Below are 17200 nucleotides of genomic sequence, written 5' to 3'. Positions count from 1 at the left end.
CCCCCATTGCCCCCTTGTCCCCCCCAGTGTCACCTTGTCGCCCCCCACATTGTCCCCTTGTCCCTCCCATTGTCACCTTGTCCCCCCCATTGCCCCCTTGTCCCCCCCATTGTCCCCCCCATTGTCCCCTCCATTGTCCCCCCCATCGCCCCCTTGTCCCCCCCATTGCCCTCTTGTCCCCCCATTGTCCCCCTTGTCCCCCCATTGTCCCCCCCATTGCCCCCTTGTCCCCCCATTGTCCCCGGGTGCCCCATTAACCCCTTCCCGCCCAGGTGCCCGAGCCGCTGCACGAGGTCACCGTCCCCAGCGAGGTCCCCAACGGCGTCCCTGACGTGACCCCCCCGGTTTGGCTGCCCCCCGCTCAGCAGCGGCGAGGAGGACGAGGACGAGGGGGAAGGGGGAGCCCGAGCCGTGCTCAGGGTCTGGGCCAGCACGAGGCGGCGCTGGAGGAGCTGCAGCTCCTCCCGCTCGGGTGAGGGGCGCCAGGGTCCCCAAACGGGGACACCAGGGAGGGGCACGGGGACGGGGGGCTGGGGGACTGGGGGGAACTGGGAACAGGGGGGGAACTGGGAACGGGGGGTGCAAACACCATGAGGAACCATTCGATGGTTCTTCTCTCCATCCCAACTCAACTCCATGAGGTGAAGAACGTGGTTTCCACCCCAAAATGGAGACACCAGTGAGGAGGATTGACTGGGAACTGGGGGAACTGGGGGAACTGGGAACAGGGGGGAACTGGAGAACTGGGGGGAACTGGGAACAGGGGGTCCAAACACCCTGAGGAACCATTTGATGGTTCTTCTCTCCATCCCAACCCAACTCCATGAGGTGAAGAACGTGGTTTCCACCCCAAAATGGAGACACCAGTGAGGAGGGTTCACTGGGAACTGGGGGAACTGGGGGGAACTGGGAACAGGGGGGGAACTGGGAGAACTGGGAGGACATGGGGGGTCCAAACCCCCTGTGGAACCATTTTGTGGTGGTTCCTGCTCAACTCCATGAGGTGAAGAACGTGGTTTCCACCCCAAAATGGAGACACCAGTGAGGAGGATTGACTGGGAACTGGGGGAACTGGGAGAACTGGGGGGAACTGGGAGAACTGGGGGGAACTGGAACAGGGGGTCCAAATGCCCTGAGGAACCATTTGATGGTTCTTCTCTCCATCCCAACCCGACTCCATGAGGTGAAGAACGTGGTTTCCACCCCAAAATGGAGACACCAGTGAGGAGGATTGACTGGGAACTGGAGGGTTGACTGGGAACTGGGAGAACTGGGGGGAACTGGGGGAACTGGGAACAGGGGGGAACTGGGGGAACAGGGGGGCAGACGCCCTGAGGAACCATTTTGTGGTGGTTCCTGCTCAGCTCCATGAGGTGAAGAACGTGGTTTCCACCCCAAAAGGGAGACACCAGTGAGGAGGGTTCACTGGAAACTGGGGAACTGGGGGAACTGGGAACAGGGGGGGAACTGGGGAACTGGGAACAGGGGGGGGAACTGGGGGTCCAAACACCCTGAGGAACCATTTGATGGTTCTTCTCTCCATCCCAACTCAACTCCATGAGGTGAAGAACGTGGTTTCCACCCCAAAATGGAGACACCAGTGAGGAGGGTTCACTGGGAACTGGGAGAACTGGGGGGAACTGGGAACTGGGGGGAACTGGGAGGACATGGGGGTCCAAACCCCCTGAGGAACCATTTTGTGGTGGTTTCTACTCAACTCCATGAGGTGAAGAACGTGGTTTCCACCCCAAAATGGAGACACCAGTGAGGAGGGTTGACTGGGAACTGGGAGAACTGGGGGGAACTGGGAGAACTGGAGGGAACTGGGAACAGGGGGTCCAAACGCCCTGAGGAACCATTTTGTGGTGGTTCCTGCTCAACTCCATGAGGTGAAGAACGTGGTTTCCACCCCAAAATGGAGACACCAGTAAAGAGGATTGACTGGAACTGGGAGAACTGGGAGAACTGGGGGGAACTGGGAGAACTGGAGGGAACTTGGGGAACAGGGGGTCCAAACCCCCTGAGGAACCATTTTGTGGTGGTTTCTACTCAACTCCATGAGGTGAAGAACGTGGTTTCCACCCCAAAATGGAGACACCAGTAAAAGAGGATTGACTGGGAACTGGGGGAACTGGGGGGAACTGGGAGAACTGGGGGGAACTGGGAACAGGGGGTCCAAACGCCCTGAGGAACCATTTGATGGTTCTTCTCTCCATCCCAACTCAACTCCATGAGGTGAAGAACGTGGTTTCCACCCCAAAAGGGAGACACCAGTGAGGAGGGTTCACTGGGAACTGGGGGAACTGGGGGGAACTGGGAGAACTGGGGGGAACTGGGGGAACTGGGGGGAACTGGGAGGACATGGGGGTCCAAACGCCCTGAGGAACCATTTTGTGGTGGTTCCTGCTCAGCTCCATGAGGTGAAGAACGTGGTTTCCACCCCAAAATGGAGGACACCAGTAAAGAGGATTGACTGGAACTGGGAGAACTGGAGAACTGGGGGGAACTGGGAGAACTGGAGGGAACTTGGGGGAACAGGGGGTCCAAACCCCCTGAGGAACCATTTTGTGGTGGTTCCTGCTCAACTCCATGAGGTGAAGAACGTGGTTTCCACCCCAAAATGGAGACACCAGTGAGGAGGGTTCACTGGGAACTGGGGGAACTGGGGGGAACTGGGAACAGGGGGGAACTGGGAGAACTGGGGGAACTGGGAACAGGGGGGATCCAAACACCCTGAGGAACCATTTGATGGTTCTTCTCTCCATCCCAACTCAACTCCATGAGGTGAAGAACGTGGTTTCCACCCCAAAAGGGAGACACCAGTGAGGGGAACTGGGAGCACTGGGCTGGGAACTGGGGGGAACTGGGAGGAGCTGGGGGGTCCAAACGCCCTGAGGAACCATTTTGTGGTGGTTCCTACTCAACTCCATGAGGTGAAGAACGTGGTTTCCACCCCAAAATTGAGACACCAGTGAGGAGGATTGACTGGGAACTGGGAGGGTTGACTGGGAACTGGGAGAACTGGGGGGAACTGGGAGAACTGGGAACAGGGGGGAACTGGGAACAGGGGGAACTGGGAAAAGGGGGTCCAAGCGCCCCGAGGAACCATTTTGTGGTGGTTCCTGCTCAGCTCCATGAGGTGAAGAACATGGTTTCCACCTCAAAATGGAGACACCAGTGAGGAGGGTTGACTGGGAACTGGGGGAACTGGGAGAACTGGGGGGAACTGGGAGAACTGGGGGGAACTGGGAACAGGGGGTCCAAACGCCCTGAGGAACCATTTGATGGTTCTTCTCTCCATCCCAACCCGACTCCATGAGGTGAAGAACGTGGTTTCCACCCCAAAATGGAGACACCAGTGAGGGGAACTGGGAGCACTGGGCTGGGAACTGGGGGGAACTGGGAGGAGCTGGGGGGTCCAAACGCCCCGAGGAACCATTTTGTGGTGGTTCCTGCTGAACTCCATGAGGTGAAGAACGTGGTTTCCACCTCAAAATGGAGACACCAGTAAAGAGGATTGACTGGGAACTGGGAGAACTGGGAGGAAACGGCGGGAACTGGGAACAGGGGGGTCCAAACACCCTGAGGAACCACTTGCCCAGAGACACCAAACCCTTCTCCTACCACCACGGCGCCATATTTGCCGCCACGACGCCATATTTGCCGCCATGGCGCCATATTTGCCGCCACGACGCCATATTTGCCGCCACGACGCCATATTTGCCGCCACGACGCCATATTTGCCGCCACGACGCCATATTTGCCCCAACCATCACGTTTCTCCCTCATCAACCCCCCGTTCTGCGCCTCCTCCATAAGATTCGTTTAAAGTTGTGTAAAGTGTCCATTTCCGGGTGTATTTCTGGGCAGACGCCGCGTGGACGAGCGACACGGAGCGCTCCGCGTCCCCCGAGGAACACGACCCCCCCGCGGCGAGGAGGCCCCGGAATGGCGGCTCCTCGGCCTACGAGCAGCACAAGAAGCACCCGGCGAGGCGGCCGCGGGCACCGCGGCGGGAAACCCCAGAAACACGCGTGCGTGGTGTGCGGGAAGAGCTTCAGCCGCGCCGCCTCGCTCACCCGCCACCACAAGCTGCACGTCGGGGAGCAGCGCTTCACCTGCCCCACGTGCCGCCGGAGCTTCGCCTGCGGCTCCGCGCTCAGGGAGCACCGCGACGGCGCCAGCTGCCGGCACCGGCCGCACAAGTGCCGCGGCTGCGAGAAGAGGTTCGCCTCCGCCAAGTCGCTGCAGAAGCACCGCAAGGTGGGGGGGGCGGGCGAGGGGGGGGTGGGGGTGACCAGGGGGGGGCTGAGGGGTTCTCCTGCCCCCCTGCTCTGTCCTTGAGTGAGGGTTTAGTTCACATGCTATCGGGGTACACTGGGGGAACTTATATATGTATATATAATATGGAGCCACACCCCCCTGAGAACGCCCCATCTCATGTGATCTGGGAAGCTAAGCAGGGTCGGCCCCGGTCAGTACTTGGATGGGAGACCAGCTGGGTCCAGAGAGGTTCTCCTGCCCCTCTGCTCTGTCCTTGAATAAAGGGGCAGGATATACTTGGAGAACACACATATATATACATACATGTATATATATATATAGCCATAGCATCCTGAGAACACCCAGTCTCATGTGATGTGGGAAGCTAAGCAGGGTCGGGCCCGGTCAGTGCTTGGATGGGAGACCATCAAGGTCAATGGTACCCGGGGTGGGTTAGAAGGGGGTGGTCAGTAGGTCAGAGAGGTTCTGCCCCTCTGCTCTGCCATTGGATAAAGGGTTTAGGTCAGATGCTATCAGGATAGACTTGGGGAACTTCCTTCCTTCCTTCCTTCCTTCCTTCCTTCCTTCCTTCCTTCCTTCCTTCCTTCCTTCCATCCATCCATCCATCCATGCATCCATCCATCCATCCATCCATCCAATATATGCAGCCACAGCCCCCTGAGCATGCCCCATCTCACGTGATGTGGGAAGCTAAGCAGGGTCGGGCCCGGTCAGTGCTTGGATGGGAGACCGGCTGGCTCCACCTCTGGGTGCCCCTGCTCAGGACAGATGATCTCAGAGGTCAATCCTGCCCTGATTGCTGTGGTTCTGTGCACAGGTCCACCTGCAGAACAACGCGTTCCGCTGCCCCGACTGCGGCAAGACCCTGACGTCCAACGCGGCGCTGGTGACGCACCGGCGGATCCACACCGGGAGCGGCCCTACGGCTGCCCCGAGTGCGGGAAGCGCTTCATGGCCACCAAATCCCTCAACAAGCACCGCAAGAGGCACACGGAGAACGGCGCCTTCGCCTGCCCGGACTGCGGCAAGACACTCACCTCCAAGTCCACCCTGATCATCCACCGGCGCATCCACACCGGCGAGAGACCCTACACGTGTCCCGACTGCGGGAAGAGCTTCATGGCCACCAAGTCGCTCAGCAAACACCGCAAGAGCCACGCGGAGGGCGCCGCGCGCCCCAAAACCACAGAGAACCGCCCCAAAAGCTCCGGCGTGGCCGCCCACGTGGGGAGCCGCGGGGTCAACCCTGGAGAAGCGTTTTTGGAAGGTCCTTCGTTGAAGAAACGCCAGAAGGACCAAGCGCTGGACAAGCCCCACCAGTGTCCGCACTGCGGGATCCGCTTCACCCTCCACTCCACGCTCCTGCTCCACCAGAAGAGCCACGTGGGACCCCGACCCTACGTCTGCTCCGAGTGCGGGAAGGGCTTCCGGGACGCCACCACCCTGCGGAGGCACCACCGGATCCACACGGGAGAGAAACCCTACGAGTGCTCCTATTGCCAGAAGAGCTTCCGGGCCAGCTCCACCCTCATCATCCACCGGCGCATCCACACGGGAGAGAAACCTTATAAGTGCACAAAATGCCCCAAATGCTTCATGTCCAGCTCGTCCCTCATGAAGCATCTGCGGACGCATCTGCGCAAGGAGCTGCTGCTGGGGCCCAGCCAGTGACGGGGGTTGACCAACCCAACCCAACCCAATGCAACACAACCCAACACAACACAACCCAACGCGACGCGACACAACGCAACACAACCCAACACAACTCAACCCAACGCAACTCAACCCAATACAACGCAACACAGCCCAACACAACTCAACACAACCCAACACAACCCAACACAACTCAACCCAACGCAACTCAACCCAATACAATGCAACACAGCCCAACACAACTCAACACAACCCACCCCAATGCAACACAACCCAATACAACACATGACACAACTCAACCCAACGCAACCCAATGCAACCCAACCCAACACAATCCAACCCAACCCAACACAGCACAACCCAACCCAACACAGCACAACCAAACTCAACCCAACCCAACCCAACTCAACACAATCCAACCCAACTCAACACAATCCAACCCAACTCAACAAAACCCAACCCAACACAACCCAACCCAACACAACCCAACCCAACACAACCCAGCCCAACTCAACACAACCCAACTCAACACAACCCAGCTCAACACAACCCAACACAACTCAACCCAACCCAACTCAACACAACCCAACTCAACACAACCCAAAACAACCCAGCTCAACACAACCCAACACAACCCAACCCAATCCAACCCAACTCAACACAACCCAACTCAACACAACCCAACACAACCCAACCCAGCTCAACACAACCCAAAACAACCCAACCCAACTCAACACAACCCAACTCAACTCAACCCAACTCAACAGAACCCAACACAACCCAGCTCAACACAACCCAACACAACCCAGCTCAACCCAACCCAACACAACCCAACACAACTCAACCCAACACAACTCAACCCAACCCAACACAACCCAACCCAACTCAACACAACTCAACCCAACCCAACACAACCCAACGCAACCCAACCCAACTCAACCCAACCCAACACAACCCAACCCAACTCAACACAACTCAACCCAACCCAACACAACCCAACACAACCCAACCCAACTCAACACAACTCAACCCAACTCAACACAACCCAACACAACCCAACCCAACTCAACACAACTCAACCCAACCCAACTCAACACAACCCAACCCAACACAACCCAACCCAACACAACCCAGCCCAACTCAACCCAACCCAACTCAACCCAACCCGACTCAACACAACCCAACACAACACAACCCAACCCAACACAACCCAGCCCAACTCAACACAACCCAACTCAACACAACCCAACCCAACACAACACAACCCAACCCAACTCAACACAACCCAACACAACCCAGCCCAACTCAACACAACCCAACCCAACTCAACACAACCCAACTCAACACAACCCAACGCAACCCAACCCAACGTGCCTTTGGACACATCTCCACAAGGAGCTGTTGCTGGGGCCCACCCAGTGACATGGGTTGACCAACCCAACCCAACACAACCCAACGCGCCTTTGGGCGCCCACCTCACCCAAACCATCCCCAAAATGCATTTTGGTGGCGTTTTCACCATTTTCTCCAAACTCACCTGTTGGCGGAGGGTTTCCTCAGGACCAGAAGATGGTGGCGGCTTCTCCACCCCCAGGTGACATCCCCACGGGATGAAGACTTGGGGACCCTCTTGAGAACATCAACATCTTCCTTATAGAGGCTAAAAAGCTGATTTTTATCCCCATACCTTCAACAAAGTTTAAATATGGGGTCTCCATCTCCTCAGGGTTCCGTTATTAAAATAATCCATTTATACGGGACGCTCCGTTTTCCAAACTTGTGCTTCCTCCCCCAATTTCGCCGCTTCTCACCCCATTTTTCCACTGTTGCCTTCGCGACCCCCGCTGCCTTGTTTATGGGTTTTACAACGAGGCGAAATTAAGTGGGAATTGGGTTTTTTGGGGTGCGTGGGGTTGTGATTTAATGGGGAGCGGGTGGGGCTGGATGGACGTGTCCCCTCATGGGGTGGCCTTGGGGTGCTCGTGTCCCCAAGGAGGGACGTGATAGGTGCGAATTGTGGCAAATGGTGGCATTTTGGAGACTTTGGGGTGGGCGCTGTGGGGATGGACGGGGGGTTTTGAGGTGAAAATGCCCCGTTTTGGTGCGAAAATTGGGCAGGATGTGGCGGCAAAAGGGACCTGGCAGCGGTGGGATTCGAACCCACGCCCCCGCAGGGACTGGAGCCTTAATCCAGCGCCTTAGACCGCTCGGCCACGCTACCCTGGGGGGAATCAACTTCGTTACAGCAAATTATAAGGAAAATAATGTGGGAATTGGGTCAAATTAATTAATGCGGTTTCTTAAGGTGACGCTAATGAGGGAGCGTGGGGGCGGTGCCACAAAACTCCTCCTTTCGGTCTTTTTCCCCCCGTTTTCCACCCAGTTTTACCCCCACGACTTAAACTCCGTCAGCCGCTTTAAAATTTAATTTCATTTTGATTAATTTAATTTAATTTTAATTAATTAAATTTAACTTTATTTTAAGTTATTTATTTCTATTTTATTTTAAAGCAATAAACCCCCCCCCCCCCCCCCACCCCCGGGGATTTCCAAAGAAAGGGTGGGGGGTGTTTATAGAGACTCAACCCAAACGCCATTGGATTGGGGGGGTTCTTTTCCCCCCAATACAGGTGAATTAAATAGCACAGGTTAATTAAATAGCACAGGTTAATTAATTATGGGTGAATTCAAATCACATCGACAACCCAGGAAAGAAAAAGAAGAAGAGAGAAGAAAGAAGAAAGAAGAATAAAAAGGAGAAGAAAAGAAGAAGAAAAGAAGAACAAAATGAAAATAGAGAGTTGATTTAAATTCTGGCAGTTTGAGGCCTTGTTGGTTTGAGCCCTGGGCCTAGTTTTGGGCCCTGGGCCTTATTTTGGGTCCTGGGCCTTATTTTGAGCCCTGGGCCTAGTTTTGGGTCCTGGGCTTTACTTTGGGCCTTTGGCCTTGTTGGTTTGGGCCTTTGGCCTTGTTGGTTTGGGCCCTGGGCCTTGTTTTGGGCCCTGGGCCTTATTTTGGGCCCTGGGCCTTATTTTGAGCCCTGGGCCTACTTTTGGGTCCTGGGCTTTACTTTGGGCCTTTGGCCTTGTTGTTTTGGGCCTTTGGCCTTGTTGGTTTGGGCCCTGGGCCTTGTTTTGGGTCCTGGGCCCTATTTTGAGCCCTGGGCCTAGTTTTGGGTCCTGGGCTTTACTTTGGGCCTTGGGCCTTGTTGTTTTGGGCCTTTGGCCTTGTTGGTTTGGGCCCTGGGCCTAGTTTTGCCCCCTGGGCCTTAATTTGGGCCCTGGGCCTACTTTTGGGTCCTGGGCTTTACTTTGGGCCTTTGGCCTTGTTGTTTTGGGCCTTTGGCCTTGTTGGTTTGGGCCTTTGGCCTTGTTGGTTTGGGCCCTGGGCCTAGTTTTGCACCCTGGGCCTTATTTTGGGCCCTGGGCCTACTTTTGGGTCTTGGGCTTTACTTTGGGGCTTGGGCCTGGTTGGTTTGCGTCCTGGGCCTAGTTTTGCGTCCTGGGCCTAGTTTTGCGTCCTGGGCCTTGTCTTGGGCCCTGGGCCTTGTTTTGCATCCTGGGCTTTACTTTGGGCCTTGAGCCTTGTTGTTTTGGGCCCCGGGCCTTATTTTGTGCCTCAGCCCTTCTTGTTTTGGCTAGAAACCCCCATTTTTCTTTCACACTGTAAAACTGGAACGGGAAGACGGCGGATTTTGCGCCGCAATCGATACCCTGACGTAACCGGGCCTGAAAATCTCCCTCATTTTGGCCCAAAAGTGCAGCAGAGCACCAGGGGCTCGGCGTTGGCGCCGCCGCGGGCCAAGCCGGGGCTGAAGAGCGGCCGCAGGGCCCCGGCGAAGGCCCCGCTGTAGGTGTAGAGGTGCCTTCGGTTGGTGGCGTCGTAGAAGGTGACGTCCCCGCCATCGTAATCCAAGTAGATCCCCACCCGCCGCGGCTTCGCCGCCACCGAGACGGCGACGGGACGCGACGTCAGGGCCTTGTAGCGGTCGTTGTTCCTCAACCACAACCTCCAGAAGCCGGACGGGGGGTTGAGAGGACCCATCCCCTTCCTCATGGCCGCCTCCTTGCACACCCCGAGGTCCCACTCGGTCTTGTCGCCCACGTCCACCTCCCAGTAGCAGCGTCCCGAGGTGATGCGCCGCGAGCCCAGCACGAAGACGTAGGGGTCGAAGCGCTGGGGGGCGGGGGGGACGTCCCGCCGCTCGCCCCCGTGTCGCACCGAACGGCCGTCCTTGGACACCACGAGGCTGCGGTGGGCGGACGTTGGGTCCAAGGTCATGGCCACTGGAGGGGAGAGAGGAAGAACAGCGCAATGGAGGTGGGGTGACGCTATTTAGCGCCCACCAGCGATATTTAGGACCATGAGATGGAGTCGACCTGCCCAGGTGACCTCAGCTCCATGTTGGGTCCTTCCTATGACCCAAGAACCGTAGAACTTCATATTTAGGACCATAAGATGGAGTCGACTTGTCCAAGTGACCTCAGCTCCATGTTGGGTCCTTCCTATGACCCAAGAATTGTAGAACTCAATATTTAGGACCATGAGATTGAGTCGACCTGTCCAAGTGACCTCAGGTCCGTGTTGGGTCCTTCCTGCACCCCAAGAATCAAAGAGCTTGATATTTAGGACCATGAGATTGAGTCGACTTGTCCAAGTGACCTCAGCTCCAAGAATCATAGGATAGACTCAACATTTAGGACCATAAGATGGAGTCGACCTGCCCAGGTGACCTCAGCTCCATGTTGGGTCCTTCCTGCACCCCAAGAACCATAGAACTTGATATTTAGGACCATAAGATGGAGTCGACCTGTCCAAGTGACCTCAGCTCCAAGAATCGTAGGATAGACTCAATCTTTAGGACCGTGAGATGGAGTCGACCTGCCCAGGTGGCCTCAGCTCCATGTTGGGTCCTTCCTATGACCCAAGAATTGTAGAACTCAATATTTAGGACCATGAGATTGAGTTGACTTGTCCAAGTGGCCTCAGCTCCATGTTGGGTCCTTCCTATGACCCAAGAATTGTAGAACTCGATATTTAGGACCATAAGATGGAGTCGACCTGCCCAGGTGACCTCAGCTCCATGTTGGGTCCTTCCTGCACCCCAAGAACCATAGAACTTGATATTTAGGACCATGAGATGGAGTTGACCTGTCCAAGTGACCTCAGCTCCAAGAATCGTAGGATAGACTCAATATTTAGGACCATGAGATGGAGTCGACCTGCCCAGGTGACCTCAGCTCCATGTTGGGTCCTTCCTATGACCCAAGAATCAAAGAGCTTGATATTTAGGACCATAAGATGGAGTCGACCTGCCCAGGTGACCTCAGCTCCATGTTGGGAGCTGCTGGTCCTTCCTGCACCCCAAGAATCGAAGAGCTTGATATTTAGGACCATGAGATTGATTCGACCTGCCCAAGTGACCTCAGGTCCAAGAATCATAGGATAGACTCAACATTTAGGACCATAAGATGGAGTCGACCTGCCCAGGTGACCTCAGCTCCATGTTGGGTCCTTCCTATGACCCAAGAATTGTAGAACTCGATATTTAGGACCATGAGATTGAGTCGACTTGTCCAAGTGACCTCAGCTCCAAGAATCATAGGATAGACTCAACATTTAGGACCATAAGATGGAGTCGACCTGCCCAGGTGACCTCAGCTCCATGTTGGGTCCTTCCTGCACCCCAAGAACCGTAGAACTTGATATTTAGGACCATAAGATGGAGTCAACTTGTCCAAGTGACCTCAGGTCCAAGAATCATAGGATAGACTCAACATTTAGGACCATAAGATGGAGTCGACCTGCCCAGGTGACCTCAGCTCCATGTTGGGTCCTTCCTATGACCCAAGAATTGTAGAACTCAATATTTAGGACCATGAGATGGAGTTGACTTGTCCAAGTGACCTCAGCTCCATGTTGGGTCCTTCCTATGACCCAAGAATTGTAGAACTCAATATTTAGGACCATGAGATTGAGTTGACTTGTCCAAGTGACCTCAGCTCCATGTTGGGTCCTTCCTGCACCCCAAGAATCAAAGAGCTTGATATTTAGGACCATAAGATGGAGTCGACCTGCCCAGGTGACCTCAGCTCCATGTTGGGAGCTGCTGGTCCTTCCTGCACCCCAAGAATCAAAGAGCTTGATATTTAGGACCATGAGATGGAGTCGACCTGCCCAAGTGACCTCAGCTCCATGTTGGGTCCTTCCTGCACCCCAAGAATCAAAGAGCTTGATATTTAGGACCATGAGATGGAGTCGACTTGTCCAAGTGACCTCAGCTCCATGTTGGGTCCTTCCTGCACCCCAAGAACCATAGAACTTGATATTTAGGACCATAAGATGGAGTCGACCTGCCCAAGTGGCCTCAGCTCCATGTTGGGTCCTTCCTATGACCCAAGAATTGTAGAACTCAATATTTAGGACCATGAGATGGAGTCGACCTGCCCAAGTGACCTCAGCTCCATGTTGGGTCTTTCCTGCACCCCAAGAACCGTAGGATAGAGTCAGCACTTTGGTTGGAAGAGGCCTTCAAGATGGAGTCCAACCACAACCCAACTAAAGCGTGTCCCTGAGAACCTCAAGAATCACCAAATCATCAGGTTTGGAAAAGACCCTTGAGATCAGTGAGTCCAACCACAAGCCCGACGTTTAATTAAGCTTGAACGTCTTAATTAGTCTTCAGGGCTCTCCACCCGTGAGAGACGTTGAGTTCTTCACCAAACATTTCTATTGATGGAGACACCAACCGCATCTCCCCCTCATGGGGGCCATGGAACCCACCTCTGAGACCTCCAGATGGAACCCTTGGGTGCTGATGGGTGCCAAACCCACCGGGGACGCCGAGGGACCCGCACTCACCTTTAAATTGGTCTAAAAACCCAAAAATGAAGCCGGTGGGGGTGTCGTACGTCCCTTGGAGATCGATGGGAACCACATCTGGTTTCGACACGCGGACATTTTGGCTCCTTGGGAAGAAAGACGTGGAAACGGTGACTCCAGCACCACCTCCAAACCCTCCCATGGGGCCCATGGGCAACACGGTACCTGCTCAGGAGCTTCTCCACGTCCTGAAAACGAACAGAAATGGGGAAAATAGAGAAGAAATTCACACTCTGAAGTGGATACGCTGGTTATTTATGGAGATAGGGGTGCGGGAGGTGGTGGTGACGCCACCATGAAGCCGGTGGGGTCAACCCAAGGGGGGTTCTCACCTTCAGGAGCCCCAAGGGCGGCTGCTGGCACCTCCTGTTGATCTTGCGGATGAGGAGCTCCAGCTCCTGGCTCTGCTCCATCATCTGGGTGATGTTGCTGCGCAGCTTGGTGGCCGTTGCCTTCTTCTCCCCCTTCAGCCTCCGCTGGAGCTTCTCCTCCTCCTCATACAGGAGGTCGTGGAGCTTCTCGAACTCCTTCTCCAGCATCTCGCTCTCTCTGGAGGTTTTACCCTTGGAGAGGGGAAGGAAAAGGCCAAAAAATGAGGGAAACAACAGAGAAATGGCGGTGGAAACCAATCGGGAGGTGGGGTGTCATGGCGCGGTCCCACCGTGGGTGAGGAGGAGCGTTATGGGACAACCCAAAACTGCTTGGGATGGGTCAATTCTCACCTTCCACTCGTCCAACTTCTTCTCCTCCTGGGACATCTGGCTCTGAAGGTCCAACTTGTGCTCTTGTAGGAGCTTCACAAGCACCTCCAGCTTCGCCTGGTTGGGGGGAAGCGACCATGAGAGTCATGGAGGTGGGGACAACCGCCATGGGTGTCCTCGGGTGGAGAAACCGACCCCCAACGTCACCGCGACCGTCAAGGTTGGATTATAAACAATAAAACCCATGTATTGTTGACCCACTAAATACAGGGAGGGGGAGGAGAGTGGGAACAATTAAAGATGTTTTACTAATGCTGCTAATTTTATGGAGAAAATAATACAAACGTATGCAAAATCCATCTTCAAAGTCCCGGCAGATGTAGGGCCGGCACCCCAAATCCTGGAGGTGATTTCGTGCCCCCATTTTGTATCTTGAGGTGATTTTGTGCCCCTTTGGCCGCCATTTTGTATCGTGAGGTGATTTGGTGCCCCTTTGGCCGCCATTTTGTATCTTGAGGTGACTTCGTGCCCCCATTTTGTATCGTGAGGTGATTTGGTGCCCTTTGGCCACCATTTTGTATCTTGAGGTAACTTTGTGTCCCCATTTTGTATCTTGAGGTGACTTTGTGCCCCCATTTTGTATCTTGAGGTGATTTTGTGCTCTTTTGGCCACCATTTTGTGTCTTGAGGTAACTTTGTGTCCCCATTTTGTATCTTGAGGTGATTTTGTGCCCCTTTGGCCGCCATTTTGTATCTTGAGGTGACTTTGTGTCCCCATCTTGTATCTTGAGGTGATTTTGTGCTCCTTTGGCCACCATTTTGTGTCTTGAGGTGACTTTGTGTCCCCATTTTGTATCTTGAGGTGATTTTGTGCCCCTTTGGCCGCCATTTTGTGTCTTGAGGTGACTTTGTGTCCCCATTTTGTATCTTGAGGTGACTTTGTGCCCCCATTTTGTATCTTGAGGTGATTTTTTGCCCTTTGGCCCCCATTTTATATCTTGAGGTGACTTTGTGCCCCCATTTTGTATCGTGAGGTGATTTGGTGCCCCTTTGGCCGCCATTTTGTATCTTGAGGTGACTTTGTGCCCCCATTTTGTATCTTGAGGTGATTTTGTGCTCCTTTGGCCGCCATTTTGTATCTTGAGGTGACTTTGTGCCCCCATTTTGTATCTTGAGGTGATTTGGTGCCCTTTGGCCACCATTTTATATCTTGAGGTGACTTTGTGCCCCCATTTTGTATCTTGAGGTGATTTTGTGCCCCCATTTTGTATCTCGAGGTGATTTTGTGCCCTTTGGCCACCATTTTATATCTTGAGGTGACTTTGTGCCCCCATTTTGTATCTTGAGGTGATTCTGTGCTCCTTTGGCCGCCATTTTGTATCTTGAGGTGACTTCGTGCCCCCATTTTGTATCTTGAGGTGATTTTGTGCCCTTTGGCCCCCATTTTATATCTTGAGGTGACTTTGTGCCCCCATTTTGTATCGTGAGGTGATTTGGTGCCCCTTTGGCCGCCATTTTGTATCTTGAGGTGACTTTGTGCCCCCATTTTGTATCTTGAGGTGATTTTGTGCTCCTTTGGCCGCCATTTTGTATCTTGAGGTGACTTTGTGCCCCCATTTTGTATCTTGAGGTGATTTGGTGCCCTTTGGCCACCATTTTATATCTTGAGGTGACTTTGTGCCCCCATTTTGTATCTTGAGGTGATTTTGTGCCCCCATTTTGTATCTCGAGGTGATTTTGTGCCCTTTGGCCACCATTTTATATCTTGAGGTGACTTTGTGCCCCCATTTTGTATCTTGAGGTGATTCTGTGCTCCTTTGGCCGCCATTTTGTATCTTGAGGTGACTTTGTGTCCCCATTTTGTATCTTGAGGTGACTTTGTGCCCCCATTTTGTATCTTGAGGTGATTTGGTGCCCCTTTGGCCGCCATTTTGTGTCTTGAGGTGACTTTGTGTCCCCATTTTGTATCTTGAGGTGATTTGGTGCCCCTTTGGCCCCAATTTTGCATGTTGAGGTGACTTTGTGCCCCCATTTTCTATCTTGAAGTGATTTTGTCTCTTGAGGTGACTTTGTGCCCCTGAATTTGTCCCTGATTTCAAGGGTCTCGACACAACTCTTAACTCAGGGATGTGACACTTGGGCATCCAGACACCCCCCATGATAACCTTGGTCATGTCACTTAACCTTCCACAACCATTTCCCCCTAAACCACCCAACCAGAACCAGCAGGACCGTGGATTAATCACCCCCAAACGAGGAAATCAAGTAAGTTTTGCGATGCTATAACACATTTCACCAACAAAACCGGGACGACCGCGGGCGGCCATGTCCGTACCTTGTGCTCCTCGGCCGCCTCCTCGATGGGCACCGTGAGGTGGGTGCGATGGGCGGGCGACACGGCGCAGCGCCGGCAGACCGGCCGTCCCTCCTCCCTGCAGAACATCTCCAGCGCTTCTCCGTGCTCCGGGCACTTCTTGGGGGGCTTCGCCGGTCGTTGGTTGCCGTTCCCTCCATCGCTCGAGTGCCCCTCGTCGCCATCGCTGTCCCCCGGAGGGACGAGGAGACATTGGGGACACGTCTCGGTGGCGCCCACGCGCAACCGGCCGGCGCAGGAGCCGCAGATGCCATGGCCGCAGCCCTTGAAGGACAACAAGGTCTTGAAGGGCTCCCGGCAAAGGGAACACGGAGCCTTCTCACGGCGCCGCCGCGGCGCCATGGGGTTCGATGGCTCCGTTTCCGCCTCGGGAGGGCGGGACGGGGCGAAGTTCAGGAGGGAGGTTCTCCAGCAGAAACGAAACCGGAGCTGATATGGAGGCGGCTCCGTGGCGACATCCCCACCACAAAACCACTTCAGAACAGCTGGAGGAGCTGGGGTGGGGGTGGGGGGGAACATCTGGAGGAGCCGCCATGTCCCGCTCTGGGGACACAAGCACCCCGAGGCCGCCCCATAGGGGACACGTCCCCCCGGCTTCTCCTTGGGGTGCAGGTGGCTCGCAGGGCCACGTTCTTTTGTGCCATAAGTGATGATTTTCACCCCAAAACCTGCTCGGCCACCTCGAGGTCGCTTTTCGGACCATCCCAACATGTCCCCCCCGCCATTTTGTATTTTGAGGTGATTTGGTGCCCCCATTTTACACTTTGAGGCAATTTCGTACCTCTGGCGGCCCCATTCTGTATCTTGAGGTGACTTTGTGACCCCAATTTGTATCGTGAGGTGATTTTGTGCCCCTTTGGCCACCATTTCATATTCTGAGGTGATTTTGTGCCCCTGTTTTGTATCTTGAGGTGATTTTGTGCCCCTTTGGCCACCATTTCATATTTTGAGGTGACTTTGCGCCCCTGTTTTGTATCTTGAGGTGATTTCGTGCCCCTTTGGCCGCCATTTTGTATCTTGAGGTGAGTTTGTGCCCCTTTGGCCGCCATTTTGTATCTTGAAGTGATTTGGTGCCCCTTTGGCCACCATTTCATATTTTGAGGTGATTTTGTGCCCCTATTTTGTATTTTGAGGCAATTTGGTGCCCCTTTGGCCGCCATTTTGTATCTTGAGGTGATTTGGTGCCCCCATTTTGTATCTTGAGGTGATTTTTTGCCCCTTTGGCCGCCATTTTGTATCTTGAGGTGATTTGGTGCCCCCATTTTGTATCTTGAGGTGATTTTTTGCCCCTTTGGCCGCCATTTTG

General features: G+C 54.4%; 2 protein-coding genes and 1 non-coding gene across 3 annotated transcripts; 1 reads left to right on the top strand and 2 right to left on the bottom strand.

The window, feature by feature from the left end:
• The first annotated feature begins 3495 nt into the window (after positions 1-3495).
• LOC102088228 (zinc finger protein 883) lies at positions 3496-5955 on the top strand. Its single transcript, XM_065044045.1, has 2 exons — positions 3496-4276; positions 5102-5955. Exons 1-2 carry the CDS (start codon positions 3496-3498, stop codon positions 5953-5955), a joined length of 1635 nt encoding a protein of 544 aa, XP_064900117.1.
• Positions 5956-8076: 2121 nt separating this feature from the next.
• TRNAL-AAG (transfer RNA leucine (anticodon AAG)) lies at positions 8077-8158 on the bottom strand. Its single transcript has one exon. It is a non-coding gene; the product is annotated as a tRNA-Leu (tRNA).
• A 221-nt stretch (positions 8159-8379) lies between these two features.
• On the bottom strand, positions 8380-17186 carry LOC102088036 (E3 ubiquitin-protein ligase TRIM21). Its single transcript, XM_065044092.1, has 6 exons — positions 15856-17186; positions 13542-13637; positions 13152-13382; positions 12985-13007; positions 12799-12905; positions 8380-10223 (listed from the first exon to the last, which is right to left on the bottom strand). The coding sequence occupies exons 1-6, from the start codon at positions 16759-16761 to the stop codon at positions 9679-9681; spliced, it is 1908 nt and encodes a 635-aa protein (XP_064900164.1). The 5' UTR covers positions 16762-17186; the 3' UTR covers positions 8380-9678.
• Positions 17187-17200: the final 14 nt, after the last annotated feature.

The sequence above is a fragment of the Columba livia genome, chromosome 32, assembly GCF_036013475.1.
Source record: "Columba livia isolate bColLiv1 breed racing homer chromosome 32, bColLiv1.pat.W.v2, whole genome shotgun sequence".
In the NCBI taxonomy this organism is placed as follows: Eukaryota; Metazoa; Chordata; class Aves; order Columbiformes; family Columbidae; genus Columba; species Columba livia.
Note: the sequence above shows the minus strand (reverse complement) of the source record. Positions and strands in the feature narration are given on the sequence as shown.

Coding starts and splice junctions, on each gene's coding strand:
- LOC102088228 (XM_065044045.1), top strand. CDS start 3,496: ATGGAGACACCAGTAAAGAGGATTGACTGGGAACTGGGAGAACTGGGA. Junction 4,277..5,101: donor CCGCAAGGTGGGGGGGGCGG/GCGAGGGGGGGG, acceptor TTCTGTGCACAG/GTCCACCTGCAGAACAACGC.
- LOC102088036 (XM_065044092.1), bottom strand. CDS start 16,761: ATGGTGGCCAAAGGGGCACAAAATCACCTCACGATACAAATTGGGGTC. Junction 13,638..15,855: donor AGGCGGCCGAGGAGCACAAG/GTACGGACATGG, acceptor CCCCCCAACCAG/GCGAAGCTGGAGGTGCTTGT. Junction 13,383..13,541: donor AGAAGTTGGACGAGTGGAAG/GTGAGAATTGAC, acceptor CCCCTCTCCAAG/GGTAAAACCTCCAGAGAGAG.